The 14041-nt window shown below is 39.3% G+C and overlaps 1 protein-coding gene across 1 annotated transcript; it reads right to left on the reverse strand.

Moving 5' to 3' along the window:
• Positions 1-6200: 6200 nt before the first annotated feature.
• On the reverse strand, positions 6201-6863 carry LOC138869146 (uncharacterized). Its single transcript, XM_070146741.1, has one exon. It carries the CDS (start codon positions 6861-6863, stop codon positions 6201-6203), a length of 663 nt encoding a protein of 220 aa, XP_070002842.1.
• Positions 6864-14041: the final 7178 nt, after the last annotated feature.

Genomic DNA, 14041 nt, shown 5'->3' on the forward strand with positions numbered 1-14041 from the left:
TAAAAATGACTACAAAACATTAATGAACCTATTTTTGTGATTTTTTTGTTTTCTTGTAATAAAATAAATTAAAAGATCCAAAATTACTTGAAATATCTATATTATGCCTAAATTAAATATTTACGCGCTAAAAAATGAAAAATCTTAGGGAGAGTCAAAAATCACATGTCTACAATTGCCCCTCTTTGACTGGAAAGACGTAGTATTTTCAGACAAAGAATGACTAGACAGGTTTTTTGACCCGACCCTTATTTGGAGAAACTAAAACTAAGAGAGAGGGGAATGTGACCGAGCCCTGGTATCTGGGCTGCCTACATATCCTTGGCTATAAAGGAATCAGGTCACGTGTAGTTCAGAGATGAGTGAGATGACGGAGTATGTCGAGGTGGAGATCCGGTCGAGGTGCCGTTCCGCCTAGGTTCCGGTCCACGGTTCCTGTTATTATATCAAAATCAAATGAACAAGACTAGCTAAACCTGTCAACTACGAGTTACAAGATTCCTATCTATAAGTCTTCTGAAGCTTGATCTTGAGTCTTGAATGGTTCTTCATGCAGACTTTAGATTTGAACCCTGGCACTTGTTAGCTGCAGGTGCTAGCTCATTCTTTTACAGCTTTTGGGTCAGGACCAGACATGTAGTGCTTGTGACTTCCACCATGTCTTAAGCAGTTTACGTCTTCCATCAACTTCTGTATTTGAATTCACTTCTTGCCTTTCTTTTTTCTTTATTGTGACTAACTTCTGTCGATCACCTCAGACTGTTAACTCGCATTCTTGCCGCGAGATTCTTTGGCTGCTGACTTGAATTGCAATCTGAGATGCTTTTCCTTTTCTTCAGGTGGATGCCTGACTGTTGAACTCAAACCGTCATCTCTTGTTACTTGACACTGTTTTCCCTTGCACCTTGAACCATTTTCCCCTGAAACTTGAACTGTCTTCCTTCGAAACTGCTTTCCCTTGAAACTCGAGTTGTTTTCCTTCGACACTGCTTTCCCTAGAAACTTGAGTTGTCTCCTCTTGTTCTCCAGGTGGGTGCCTGATTACAACAAAACAGACAAAACAAAAGAAATTTTTTTTGCCCCAGTTTGCACTAGGAAAACTTGTGAGTTGTTAGCAAAATTATAAACCACTTGTAATATTGATGCAATGATGAAAGTAAACTAAAGAATAGACTAGGAAAACTATAAACTAAGCTTGACTAAAGTAAAAACTGACCCTATTCTCCAGGCGGGGCCTCCTGACTGCTAACTTGAAATGTATTCTCTGCTCTCCGGGCGGGCTCCTGACCGCTGAACTTGAATGTATTCCCTGCTCTCTAGGCAGGCTCCTTACTGCTAACTTGAAATGTATTCCCTGCTCTCCAGGCGGGCTCCTGATTGATGAACTTGAATGTATTCCCTGCTTTCCAGGCGGGCTCTTGACTTCAACAAAATAGACAAAACAAAAAAAAATTTCTGCCCTAGTTTGGTGGCTGGGCACATATGTAAGTGTAAAATGGATCTCATTACCAAATATCAATAAGAACTTGAAAGCTAAAACTTGAATTGTACTCCCTTGTTCTCCAGGTGGGCTCCTGATTGCTGACTGGAAATGTATTCCCTGCTCTCCAGGCGGGCTTCTGACTGCTGAACTTGAATGTGTTCCCTGCTCTCCAGGCAGGCCCCTGACTGCTGACTTGAAATGTATTCCCTGCTCTCCAGGCGGGCTCCTGACTGCTGACTTAAAATGTATTCCCTGCTCTTTAGGTGAGCTCCTGATTACTGAACTTAAATGTATTCCCTACTCTCCAGGCGGGCCCCTGACTGCTGAACTTGAATGTATTCCCTTCTCTCCAGGCGGGCTCCTGATTGCTGACTTGAAATGTATTCCCTGCTCTCCAGGCGGGCTCCTGACTGCTGACTTGAAATGTATTTCATGCTGTCCAAGCGGGCTCCTGACTTCAACAAAATAGACAAAAACAAAGGAAATTTTTCTGCCCCAGTTTGGGTATCTGGGCACATACGTAAGTGTAAAATGAACCACATTACCAAATATCAATAGGAACTTGAACGCTAAAATTTGAGTTATACTCCCTTTTTCTCCAGGTAGGCTCCTGATTGCTGACTTGAAATGTATTCCCTGCTCTCCAGGCGGGCTCCTGACTACTGAACTTGAATGTATTCCCTGCTCTCCAGGCGGGCTCCTAACTGCTGACTTGAAATGTATTCCCTGCTCTCCAGGCGGGCTCCTGACTGCCGACTTGAAATGTATTCCCTACTCTCCATGCAGGCTCCTGACTTCAACGAAATAGACAAAAAACAAAGAAAATTTTCTGCCCCAGTTTGGTGGCTGGGCACAGATGTGAATGTAAAACTAAATCATATTACCAAGTATTACTAAGAATTTGAAAGCTAGGTCCCATTATCCAGGGGGATCCTAACAACTCTTAATTAAACAACAATTTTAAATCTAAGTTATATCTTCTAAAGGTGTGACTTCTACTAAATCTTGTTATCTAAGAGGGTCTTTAAACTACTCCCCATTATCCAGGAGGGTCCTGAAAATCGAACATCAAGTCCTATCTTAAGAATGACAACTTTTACGGCTGAATTATACTACCCTACAACAGAACTTACGCTAAATGTTGTTATCTAATTGAAATCTTAAAACTACGTCTCATTATTCAGGAGGGTCCTAAAAACTCCTAATTGAATCCTATCTCAAACATGCAAACTTTGAAGCCTACTTATGTTCCTTTGGGGCACACTTATGCTAGGTGTTGCTACTCATGATTGTTTTGAATTTTAAACTAAGTCCCATTTTCCAGGAAGGTCCTGAGAGTTTACGGTCAAACCTGTCTGGTGCTTGCTTTTTCTTGCGGAGGGTTTCTCCGAAACAAACGAAATTTTCTGCCCCTGTTTCAATCAAAGAAAAATCTTGTCAGTTTAAAATGTGGTGGTTGGTTTGTGGCCTTGACTTTGAGGGAAATTGCTCCTTCACTTCCCATGATAACTGATTTCCACTCGAGGACCTTGCTTGCTTATGGACTAACCACTTTCTCTGTCATCCTTATCACAGAAAATACCCCTTCTCCGTTCAGACCCAATTCTCTTTATCTGTTGCATTGCTCATGAACTGACATTTACCAACCTTTGTGTTTCACCGAAAATACCTTTGATCCATCCACCTAACACCCTCCATCTATTGCATCGTACTCTTGTGTTGACGTGTACTGCACCTTTGTGTTTCTCATGAATTCCAAAGCACATTAATTGCCATCCACTTAGTGCGCATATTGTTCTTTCCTGACTTAAATCACTGGCCTTGGACTTGAAGTCTATTGTTCCCTCACTTGTCACGATAACTTTGATTTCTGCTTGGAAGACCTCGCTTGTCACTGATTAAACACTTTCTTTGTTGATCTCATCACAGAGAATACCTTTGACCCGTTCATCCAACATCCTCTATCTGTGCACTGTTCCCGAATTGAAGTATACCAAACCTTTGTATTTCTCATGGACCCTAAAGCATGTTGATTGCTACCAACTCAGTGCGCTTATTGTTCTTTCCTAACTTATACCGTTTTGATGTGCTGGCCAGATCCCGTTTTGTGCAATTGGAAAGCTGGTGGCAAATTTTGAAGTCATTTCTCACTTATTTTGACCAAACAGACTCAGGAAGAGGAAGTAAACAAGACAAAAGGAACAGAGTAAAGGACAAAGGAAAGAGATGATTCATAACAAGAAAACTACAAAGTAGAAACCTATCAGATATGGATACCAACTTTAATGACCATGACATGCACCTGTGGCCTATTCTGTTGAGCAAGTCTGATGTTCAACTCCTGTTATACCTCTAAACCGTGAAACTGGGCTTCAATGCTCCGATCATCCAATCTGATTCACAATCCTTATTCGACTTGTAGTGCCCGAAGGGTTTTCACCATCAAGCCTCTCTAATTTTGTTCTTTCTCTCAACTTACCGTCGCCTTACGGTGCCCGCGAGGGTTTTCACCAATAAGACTCTCTCATTTTTGACTTCTCTTAGCTCCCGTCGCCTTACTGTGCCCGTGAGGGTTTTCACCAATAAGACTCTCTCATTTTCATTATTTTTCTACTTGGACCAGAGTGTTGCCCCCGATATGAACTACCTCTCCTTGCTTGACTTAGCACCTCTCGAAGACTGATCGGAAGGTCTTTCTTTAGACCGTAACATGATCTTTTGGATAGGGTTAAAAAAAAAGAAAGGATATCAAAGGCTCAAAATAATTCACATGGGTTCAAAATTACAACTTTCAGAACCAGATTTTTTATAACAACCACAACTTCTGCCCCAGTTTCTTGCTTGGGGACTTTTGGATTTTTATTTTGATGGGACCGAACCGTGAGGCTGCCTACGTATCCTTAAAAGGAATCAGGTCAAACGTAGTTCATGACATAGGAATTGCTCTGTTGTTGTGATTTTTCTTCTCTTTCTCTTTTCTTTTCTTTTCCTTCTTCCTTTTTTTCTTTTTGTTGTTTTGTTGTTTTTTTTCTCCTTCTTTTTCCTCTTTTTTTTTCTTTTTTTTTTCAATTTTCATTTTTTCTTTTCTCCCTTTTCGTTCTTTTCTTTTCTCCTTTTCCTTTACTTATCTTTCACGCTTGTGTTTGTGATCTTTGCTACTGATTTCGAAAGAGGGGTATGAAAGAAAATAAACAAGGCTCAAAGGGGTAACGAAGGATAAGGTGTTTAGATAGCAGAACAAAATGTCTTCGTCATTCCAATCTTCAAAACATGCCAAGTACAAACAACACAATTAAACAAACCAAGGAAAACATTCGTAACATCTTTTGATTGCGCTAGACTTGATGACCATATCCACACATTCGCCTTCTACATCTGTTACATATAAAGCACCATTGGACAACACCCTCACTCTCATTTCCACGAACGACTCCTATCAATTTGGGCCAACTTGCCTTTCCGATGCAGCATGATACATTTCAATAAGGTTTCTTTATGTTCTATCTGCCCCAGTTTCACACAATTCGGGCATGAAGTGATCTCAAAATGCCTTTACTTATTTCCCTCAAATGTCCCTACATCTTCAACATTGTTTCATTGCTTCATGGATAAATTAACTTTTTAAGACCAGGCTGAGAATTACGCGTGCATGTCATGTCACTATAGTCAATAGGAAAAATACTATAAAAGGAAAAGAGAACTAAACAAAAATGACTAGAAATAACATAAAACAAAAAATTGCATTAGAAAGATGGTGAAAGGGCTTGAACAACAAAACAAACAAACTAAACTGGGGTCACAAACCTAGAACAAACCTGGACAACACTAAACGGGCTACTATGACTAAACAAACTAGGCAAAATAAAAGGATAGAAGGGTTTGAGTCACAAGACAATATCCGGATTACAACCCTGAAATAACCCGGACAAACAGAAATGACAACAAAATAAACCACCAAAACTCCTCCCTGGCTAACCAAGAAAGGAGCGTCTTTCCAATTGCCAAACTCGGCATCTTAGCCACTGAATTCCGCATCAACATTACTAGGACCTTCACAAACTTCCATCACATTGTTCTTAATAAATTGCTTTTTGGTTCCCTTTGCTGGCTCGTTCTTAAGATCAACCTCTGATAGCACTAAAAGCTTTGCAGCGCGTGGACCTTCGAGGATCTCAGAAAAATTCTCATATTCTTTTTCAAAACAAATCATACTCACCACATGTATCTCATTACGAACAGGCGATGGACTTTGGCTAGTGTCTGCTGCATCTGGATTTTGCATGACAATGTCACCTGCATCAATAAGCTTCTGAATTGCTTTCTTCAGATTCCAACACTTCTCTATGTCATGCCCCAGGGCTTCTGAGCAATATGCGCACCTTTGAGAAAAATCAAACTTCTTTGACAGAGAGTTTGGCATTTTTATATGAATCGGCTTCAACATGTCCAGTTGCTTCAACTTTTGGAACAAGTTGGCATATGATTCTCCAGTAGGGGTGAAAGCCTTTTCTTTTTTCAGCAACCTCTCGCTCTTAAATGCTTGATTGGGCTGGAAACCTGATCCAGGGGGTTTTCGGTAGGCTCGTGGGGGTGGATAGGCATTTTGTGGAGCTGGGTACTGGGAAAGTGGTGTACAATTTTGTGAGTTCCATGGAGAGAAGTGGCATTGGGGATGATCATCTGGCACGCAAGGATATCCACGGGGACGATGTCGAGGCTAGAAGTGTTGATCGGGAAAGCCCATCGGATCATCTTTTCTGTTTCTCTTTCTTCCACCCAAGCTTATTTCGGTGTTTTTAATGTCTTTCGAACAACTCATGATTTTGCCTGACTTGATTCCCTCTTCCACTAGCTCCCCTATTTTTAACACATCTTTGAAAGACATTCCCAAGGTCGGGATCAAATGACTAAAGTAGGTGGGCCCTTGGGCTCGTAGGAAAAGCTCAACCATTTCTTCTTCACCAATCGGGGTATTGACTCGAGCAGCCTGTTCCCTCCATCTGAGCCCAAACTCTCTAAAGCTTTCCTCCGACTTCTTTTCCATTCTAGATAGGGAGGAGCGGTCTAGGGTAACACCTGATTTGTATTGAAAGTATCGAACAAAATCTTGATCCATGTCACCCAATGTAGACCACTTACCAACATCTTGACGATTATGCCATTCCAAAGCTACCCCATTCAGGCTCTTACTGAAATACGCTATCAACAAATCATCTTTCTTGCCAACACTTCTTATTTCACTGCAATAATCCCTCAAATGGGCTACCAGATCTCCACACCTATCATACAAGTTAAACTTTGGCATTTTAAACCCCGCAGGCAGACGAACGTCGGGGGACACAGACAGATCTTTGTAAGTCATGCTACCCTGGTCTCCCATTCCTTGCTTGTTCTTTAAGGATTGTTCTATGCCTTTCATCCTCCTGGGTATCCCATCTCGCCCTTTTCTTCCTGTGAACTTTTCATTTTCAACATGAGGCTCATCCCGCGGGCCTTGCTTGTATGAATTGGGAGCCTTGTGGGCAACCTCTGAGGGGTAATATTGGGCATCGTGAGCTTTGAGTGGGTGTTCATTGTTGGGGATGGTGGATAAGACAGGAGGGCAATTTTTGGGAAAAGTAATTGGAAGATGAGTGATAGAGCTACTAGGGTGGTTGGGAAAGCCATGATAAGCGGGTGGATCTGGAGAGTATGGGGGATCATCTAGCACTGTGACCAGTGTTTGGGTAAGGGCATCATTTAGGAAGCTAGGTGGTGACGGGGGGGGGGGGGTGCCTTCCCAGTTATCAAGGCCTGATACATGTCCGCCATGTGTTGTCTTAGCATCTTTACCTCTTCAACCAACCCATTGTCCTGTTTGACCTATTACTTTTGGACATCTATATCAACCAACTCAGTTCTGTTGTTGTCTGTCATTGCCTTTTGACTTTGTGTTATAGAGAAGAGTTACCACTTTAAAAACCACAAACCAACCACCCTTCTGCTATGAATATAACAAAATGAAGCCATCACGTTAGCACTAAGGCATTTAACATAAGATAATCTCACTTTTTGTGCAATGCACCTAAACACAATTATTAGTTCTAAAATGACTTCGAGGGTACAAAGGTCAGTTGGCATCATCCCAATTTGTTCATTTCAACCTTCTCTTTTCTTTGTCTTTCTTGCACTTCTTAGCTCGCTCATTTTCCTTCCCTTTTCTTTCTGATTGTCGCTCTTTTCTTCCTTCTCAATTCTCACCTCCCATAATTTCACCATCTTTTTCTCTCTTTTTTTTTTCTCTTTTTTTTCTTTTCTTTTAAAAATAAAAATAAAAAAATGATTCGATCGAACCCTATATAGGTTGCCTACGTATCATGACGCTGCATGAATCAGATCTTTGCGTAGTTCGGGAATAAAGGAAACTAACTAACGTTCTTTTTCTTTTTACCTTAATGACTACTCTGACGATAAAAGGGAAATAAAAGAAACAAATCTTTTTTTTTGAATTTTCTAGACTTAATGTTCTATAACCTATTTTAAACTCAAGCTTAACGAGCATATATTTTGCTTTTTTTTCCTCTTTTTTTTGAAACAAACACTCCATGGGAAATTATTAAGGAAAACCCTAGAAGAGAAAACAAAAATATTTTTTTTTATTCTCTTTTTTTTAGGAAGAAGATCGAAAAAATAAACCACGGAAAAATATTTTGAATTTTCATTTGATAACCTAACGCAAGATTTCGAAGCAAGCAATGAAAAAGGTAAAACAGAATGTTTTTGGATTTCAATTTTGATTGCCTAAAGGAAAAATTCTAATGATAAACAAAAAGATAAAGTATGCTTTTTTTCTATGTAAAATATCCTAAAGTTCTAATGAAGATAAAAAGAATTTTTTTTTCATCCTTCATTAATTTCCCCAAAGAAACACCTCAAAAGAAAATCTTTTTGAATTTTGGAATTAACACCTTAAAGAAAGCTTTTAAAGAAGTATTAAAATAAAATTCTCTCTTTTTTGTTTTGAATTTTGGTCCTAATATACTAAAGGAAACATAAAATAATTCATTTTAAGTCCTAGATATTAATTGCCTAAAGGAGAAACAACCTCAATTTTTTTTCATTTGTAGAATTAGTATTCTAAAGAAAACTTATAACGGAAATATAAAAATGCAACATCTCTTTTTTGGATTTTTGAGTTACAACACATTTTTTCAAATATAAAACAGAAAATAACAATAATAAAAAGACTTGACATTACTGTACAAAAGTAGAAAGTAAAAGACGACATAAAATGAGGAACAGACTCAAAACATAAAAATAAAACAAATCTGCTTAAGCAACTCCTGGCTGAGCGATCCTGACCGGATGGTCACAGAGTGTCTGCCATGCTCAAATTTCGGTAAATAAATCTACACCTGTATGAGAAAACTTTAACCAACACTATGTGAGATAATAACACTCCCTATTAGACACATGCAAGACATAATTGGGACTATTTTTGCAAAATGACTTATTTAGCCAAAAGGTGGCTAGAAGTGCAAAATTTGGCTAAGACCCCACAAAGCCAAGAACTTAAGATTTACTAGGAAGACCGGACCCTAAGTGGGTTGCCTACGTATCCCGCCCTGAGAGACGAGAATCAGGTTCGCGTAGTTCAAGCAAATTGGATACGGGCGAGAATAATAAAAAAACCACTAATTCATAGAAATCACATTTTTTTTTTGCTTTTTCTTGAAAAATGACGAAACATGCAAAATCTTTTTGGATTTTCTTTTTCTCTATTTTTTTTTGATTTTTGATTTTTGAAAAATGATGAAAAAGTGCAAAATCTTTTTTTGAATTTTTCATTTTTTTTGTCTTTTTTCTTAAAAATGTAACAAAAAACATAACTAGACCCTACTTGCATTATTTTCACACTTCCCCTTCTCTTTTTTCTTTTTTTTTTCTCTCTTTTTTCATTGTTTTTTTTTCTTTTTTTTCATTTCTTCATTTACCCTCAGTTATCATTGGTCCGCCAAATGACCCTTTTACCCTTGACTAAATGCAACATGTAGCACATAAGATGCATCAGGATGGTCTTTTTCATTTTTGGTATGCCTGTCCTAGATAGACTCAACTCCTGTGTTGGGTCTCCAAAGTTAAATGCATATGATGCAAGCAAACGTTCCTACTAGGGATCCGACATGAGGTCTTGTTGTACTAGGTTCAAAACCTGGGTTTATTGTTCTAGACCTGGCTTACCCGAGCGGACAGCTCGAGCCGAGAGGGGCAGCGTACCGGGAATACAGAAGCTTCACCGGCTTTGCAACTTGTCCGAACCTCGTTCTAAATTTGTGATATGACTCTAACAGAAAAGAAGTCACACGAAGTGCACACTTCTTCATGATTTAGAAGACTCAGAGAGAAGAGGGATTTCGCAACAATTTATATATAGTTCACGGAATATCAAAGCGGTAAAAACAATCAATTAGCACATTAGGCCCAAATCATGTAACAAAATCAGATAATGAATAAAGCCAACTATAACAATTATTCTAAGCTCGAATTCTTGAACCCTGAACCAGAGATGGGTTCGATCCCCAGAAGAGTCGCCAGAGCTGTCACACCTCCTTTTTTACCTACACCCCCCGAGAAGGGTGTATAAGGGAGTTTTTCCAATTTAAGTGACAATCTACACGAGATTATTTTATTTAAAATTCAGAGTTGCCACTTGGGAGATTTATGGTGTCCCAAGTCACCGGTTCCAATCCCGAATCGAGGAAAAGATTGACTCTGTTTAACAGTTCGCGAACCAGAAATCCGAGTAAGGAATTCTGTAAACTCGGGAGAAGGTGTTAGGCATTCCCGAGTTCCGTGGTTCTAGCACGGTCGCTCAACTGTTATATTCAGCTTAATTATCCGATTTTAAACAATTATGAACCTATGTGCAAATTTTAGCTCTTAGCCGCTTTTAATTAATTTTTAAAAGAAAATTGCAACGTTATTAAAACACGTCTCAAACCACATCACATAAATGCACCCGTGGTCTTTGACATATTTTTACATCGTTGAGATTTGGATTTGGGTCACATAAATGTGCACCCGAATTTAGGAAGGTAAATTATTAAAATAACGCGCCTAAAGAGACTACGCATTTTTTAACTTTGCGAGGGCCATGGAACTTCGCTAAATGGCACGCCTCGAATTCTAAGGATTCAAGCATTAATTAAGCGAGGACCATGCGTGTTGAGATTTTATTTGGCATGACACGCCTCAAATTATTAATAATCTAAAAGCAGGTCCTTCGTTATTTCAAAGTAAATGGGCCGGCAACCTATTATCCTGTTCATTTAAGCTTTTGAGAATCAACAACCGCTTCCAATAGCTTGTATATGCCAACCAAAATATTCCAAACACAAATGCAAATTGATGGGCTATGATCCCAGCAACCCAAAATTTTTGAAATCCTTACTAATATTAAACCTACCACCGAACTGATATATGCATAGAAAATTGTTGTAAGCATACAACTCAAGCTATTCTTCAAAGATGGATTTTAAACCATTTGCCAGAATACAGTACTATATTTCTGAAGTAATTTCCTAGAAATCAAACCAATACACAACACATAGAACAATCAACACTAGAGAAAGCAAGAAGTGAACCTTTGTTGAAACCAAAATCAATTCAACTGAGCGAGTTGCTGGAACTCGTTCCAAGAATCACGAGCTGGCAACAATGCTCGAACGACACTTCAAATAGCAACGAATCCGACTCTACAATTGTAATGACCCAAACTGGAGGGCCATGACTAGCACCCGACCATACTTGCCGAGCACCAACGTACATTTCATCTAACCTTCATTATTATCTTTTAGGGCTGACGAGATCAATATAAATGGTAGACCTGGATCATGGACAACCAGCAATAAAATATGACGGCATGAACATACATAGCAGGGGATGACCAGACAATCAAGAAACTACATATAAGGTATGAGCTACCACGCTACCATGAAAGACTATATAACAAAAACCAGCCGACAAGGCATACCAAACTATACATGAGTCGACACTTGTCTATGAGCCTCTAAATGAACATAAGTGCTGCAACATAGCCGGAACAGGGCCCCGACATACCCATAATGTCTATAACAAAAATGCATACCAAGACCGAGGCAAGTCCGGAGAAGGGATCTCGCCAATCACCGCTGAACTGGATAGCCTACTGTGGTGGGGGAGCTGCACCTGCCTGTCTATCAGGACCTGCAGCACGACATGCAGCGTCCACAAATAAAAGGACGTCAGTACGAATAAAGTACTGAGTATGTAAGGCAGGGAACCATAAATACGATCAGTAATGTAAGCAAGGATAGAGAATATACAACCTGTAACATCTTAGTACCTCTGAGGGCTACTGACATGAAATGCATGATACATATGTATAAATACATAAACCATTAAAACATTCGCCTCTGTGGGCATCATCATCATCATATCGTACCCGGCCATAATAGGCTCGGTAAAATCATATCGTACCCGGCCATAATAGGCTCGGTAGAATCGTACCCGGCCACGTGGAGCTCGGTAAAACCCAACTGATCAGTGGTTGCACAATAGGTGCCGTACCCGGCCAACTATAGCGTGGCTCGGTAGAGTAAAATAGATACATATATATAATGCATGCTCGACTCATGGAATCACATTCTAAACCTTTCGGAGTGACGTAAGGTCGGTATCCTCTGTACACGTTATTAGGACTAACTCTTCACTATGAACCTTATAAGAATCAGGAAGTACCAACAACATTGATAACATAAGAATAAGAGAAGCAACATTAACATCAATCGTTCCATAAGAGGGAAAACAATGTAAGTACTGCTAGCTTCTAAGAGTAGAGTATCTTGGAAGCTCGTTCATTACATTATGTACAATCGGAGTCGTGCAAAAGAAGGAAAGGGATAGCCTCACATACCTTGTATATACTGCCCCAATCTCAAGCTATGCAATTGTCAAAACTCCTTAGTCTACAATAAGAGAAACGATACTATCGTTATCATTTAAGCGTCATAACTATTATGTATCGACCACAACCTATTTTACGATGAAACGGACAGCACCTCCCCTATATATATGACCTCACACCATTCAAAACAGTCACCAAACAGCCCAAACAACATCAATAATAAACATATTGAGCCTCCCAAAATAGTCCACACACAGCCTAATCACTCCATACATACGACGACCACCGTAGTCGTGTCAAACAACCTGGAAATGTTACGAATAACTATCAGCCCATAACCCTACATATATATGGTGTTTCTCCACACCCTTCCTCCTCCAAAACTCCACAAGATAGTAGTAAAATACGCAGCCCAACAACAACGCAAAACAGTCCACAAAACAATAACATTACTACCAAGCCTTTCGATATATATTTCACAAGTTCTAGCTTCAATGGCTTAGCCGCAACTTGGATAATCTTAAATACATATAGAGTAAGAGGTTCCTTACCTTTATACAGAAAGAACAACTCCAATTTGACCTTAAATTTCCATGAAATATCCCTCCAATGCTGCCACAACAACAAAAAAGCGAAACTAGCGATCAATTAGTGTTTTTCGGCACTAGAATCACTTTAGAAGGCTTGAAATCACCTAGGATTGATATTAAGAACATGAGGGAGTATTTACAGAACATAAACCCTTTAAAACAACCTCCCACACGAGCTGGAACGACACAAAAATGAGCAACAACAAGAAGAACAAGAGACTTACTAGCGCCACGGAATTCCCGACACTTGATTTGTGTTGTTTGCCCTTTTTTTGGGTCTTGAATCTTGAGAGAACCTTGAGAGGATGTTCCGAGGGTTCTAAGGTATGAAAATAGTGAGAATAAATGACTTAAAATGGGTTGGAGGCATCCTATATAGGTCCAAATATCTTAAACCGCCTTAGTGGGCCCCATAGAGAGGTGCTTGGCGCAGTCTCGCGAAAATGCGAATATCTCTCTACTCCGAGATCGTATCGATGAACGATTTAATGCATTGGAAACTAGACTCGTATATATTTAATTTGGTTGGTAGATCACCCCGTAATTCCTTGTAAATTAGGATAAAAGATTAGAAACATTTGACCTAATGTTTAAGTAAAATTATGAACCTAAGTTGCGACAACTTTTGTCGACTTTTGTTTCATAACTCGTTTGACTTCAAGACTTATGATACGGATATTATATGATTAAAATACCTTAATACATGACCTCTTGAGTGTATTAAGCACCGCTAGATTTACCTGAAAATACGAGTTACAACATCCTTGATTCATTTAACTTCTAATACTTGTTAATCACCCTTATACACTCTTGTATCACTTAAGACCAATAGGATTGACTTCTTATCATCTCAAAGATAATTCCTTCTTGGATTTATGTTAACTAATATATGGCATGAACTAACACATGTGGATATGGGTTGTAACACCCTCCCCCCCTTAGGAACATTCGTCCTCGAATGTAAGGGTTCATGGGGAGTTTAAATCATCGTGGATTCCAATGGAAATTTCCGATCAATTTTCCCCTATAAAATGGTCACTAGCA

Source organism: Nicotiana sylvestris, chromosome 5, assembly GCF_000393655.2.
Source record: "Nicotiana sylvestris chromosome 5, ASM39365v2, whole genome shotgun sequence".
Taxonomy (NCBI): Eukaryota; Viridiplantae; Streptophyta; class Magnoliopsida; order Solanales; family Solanaceae; genus Nicotiana; species Nicotiana sylvestris.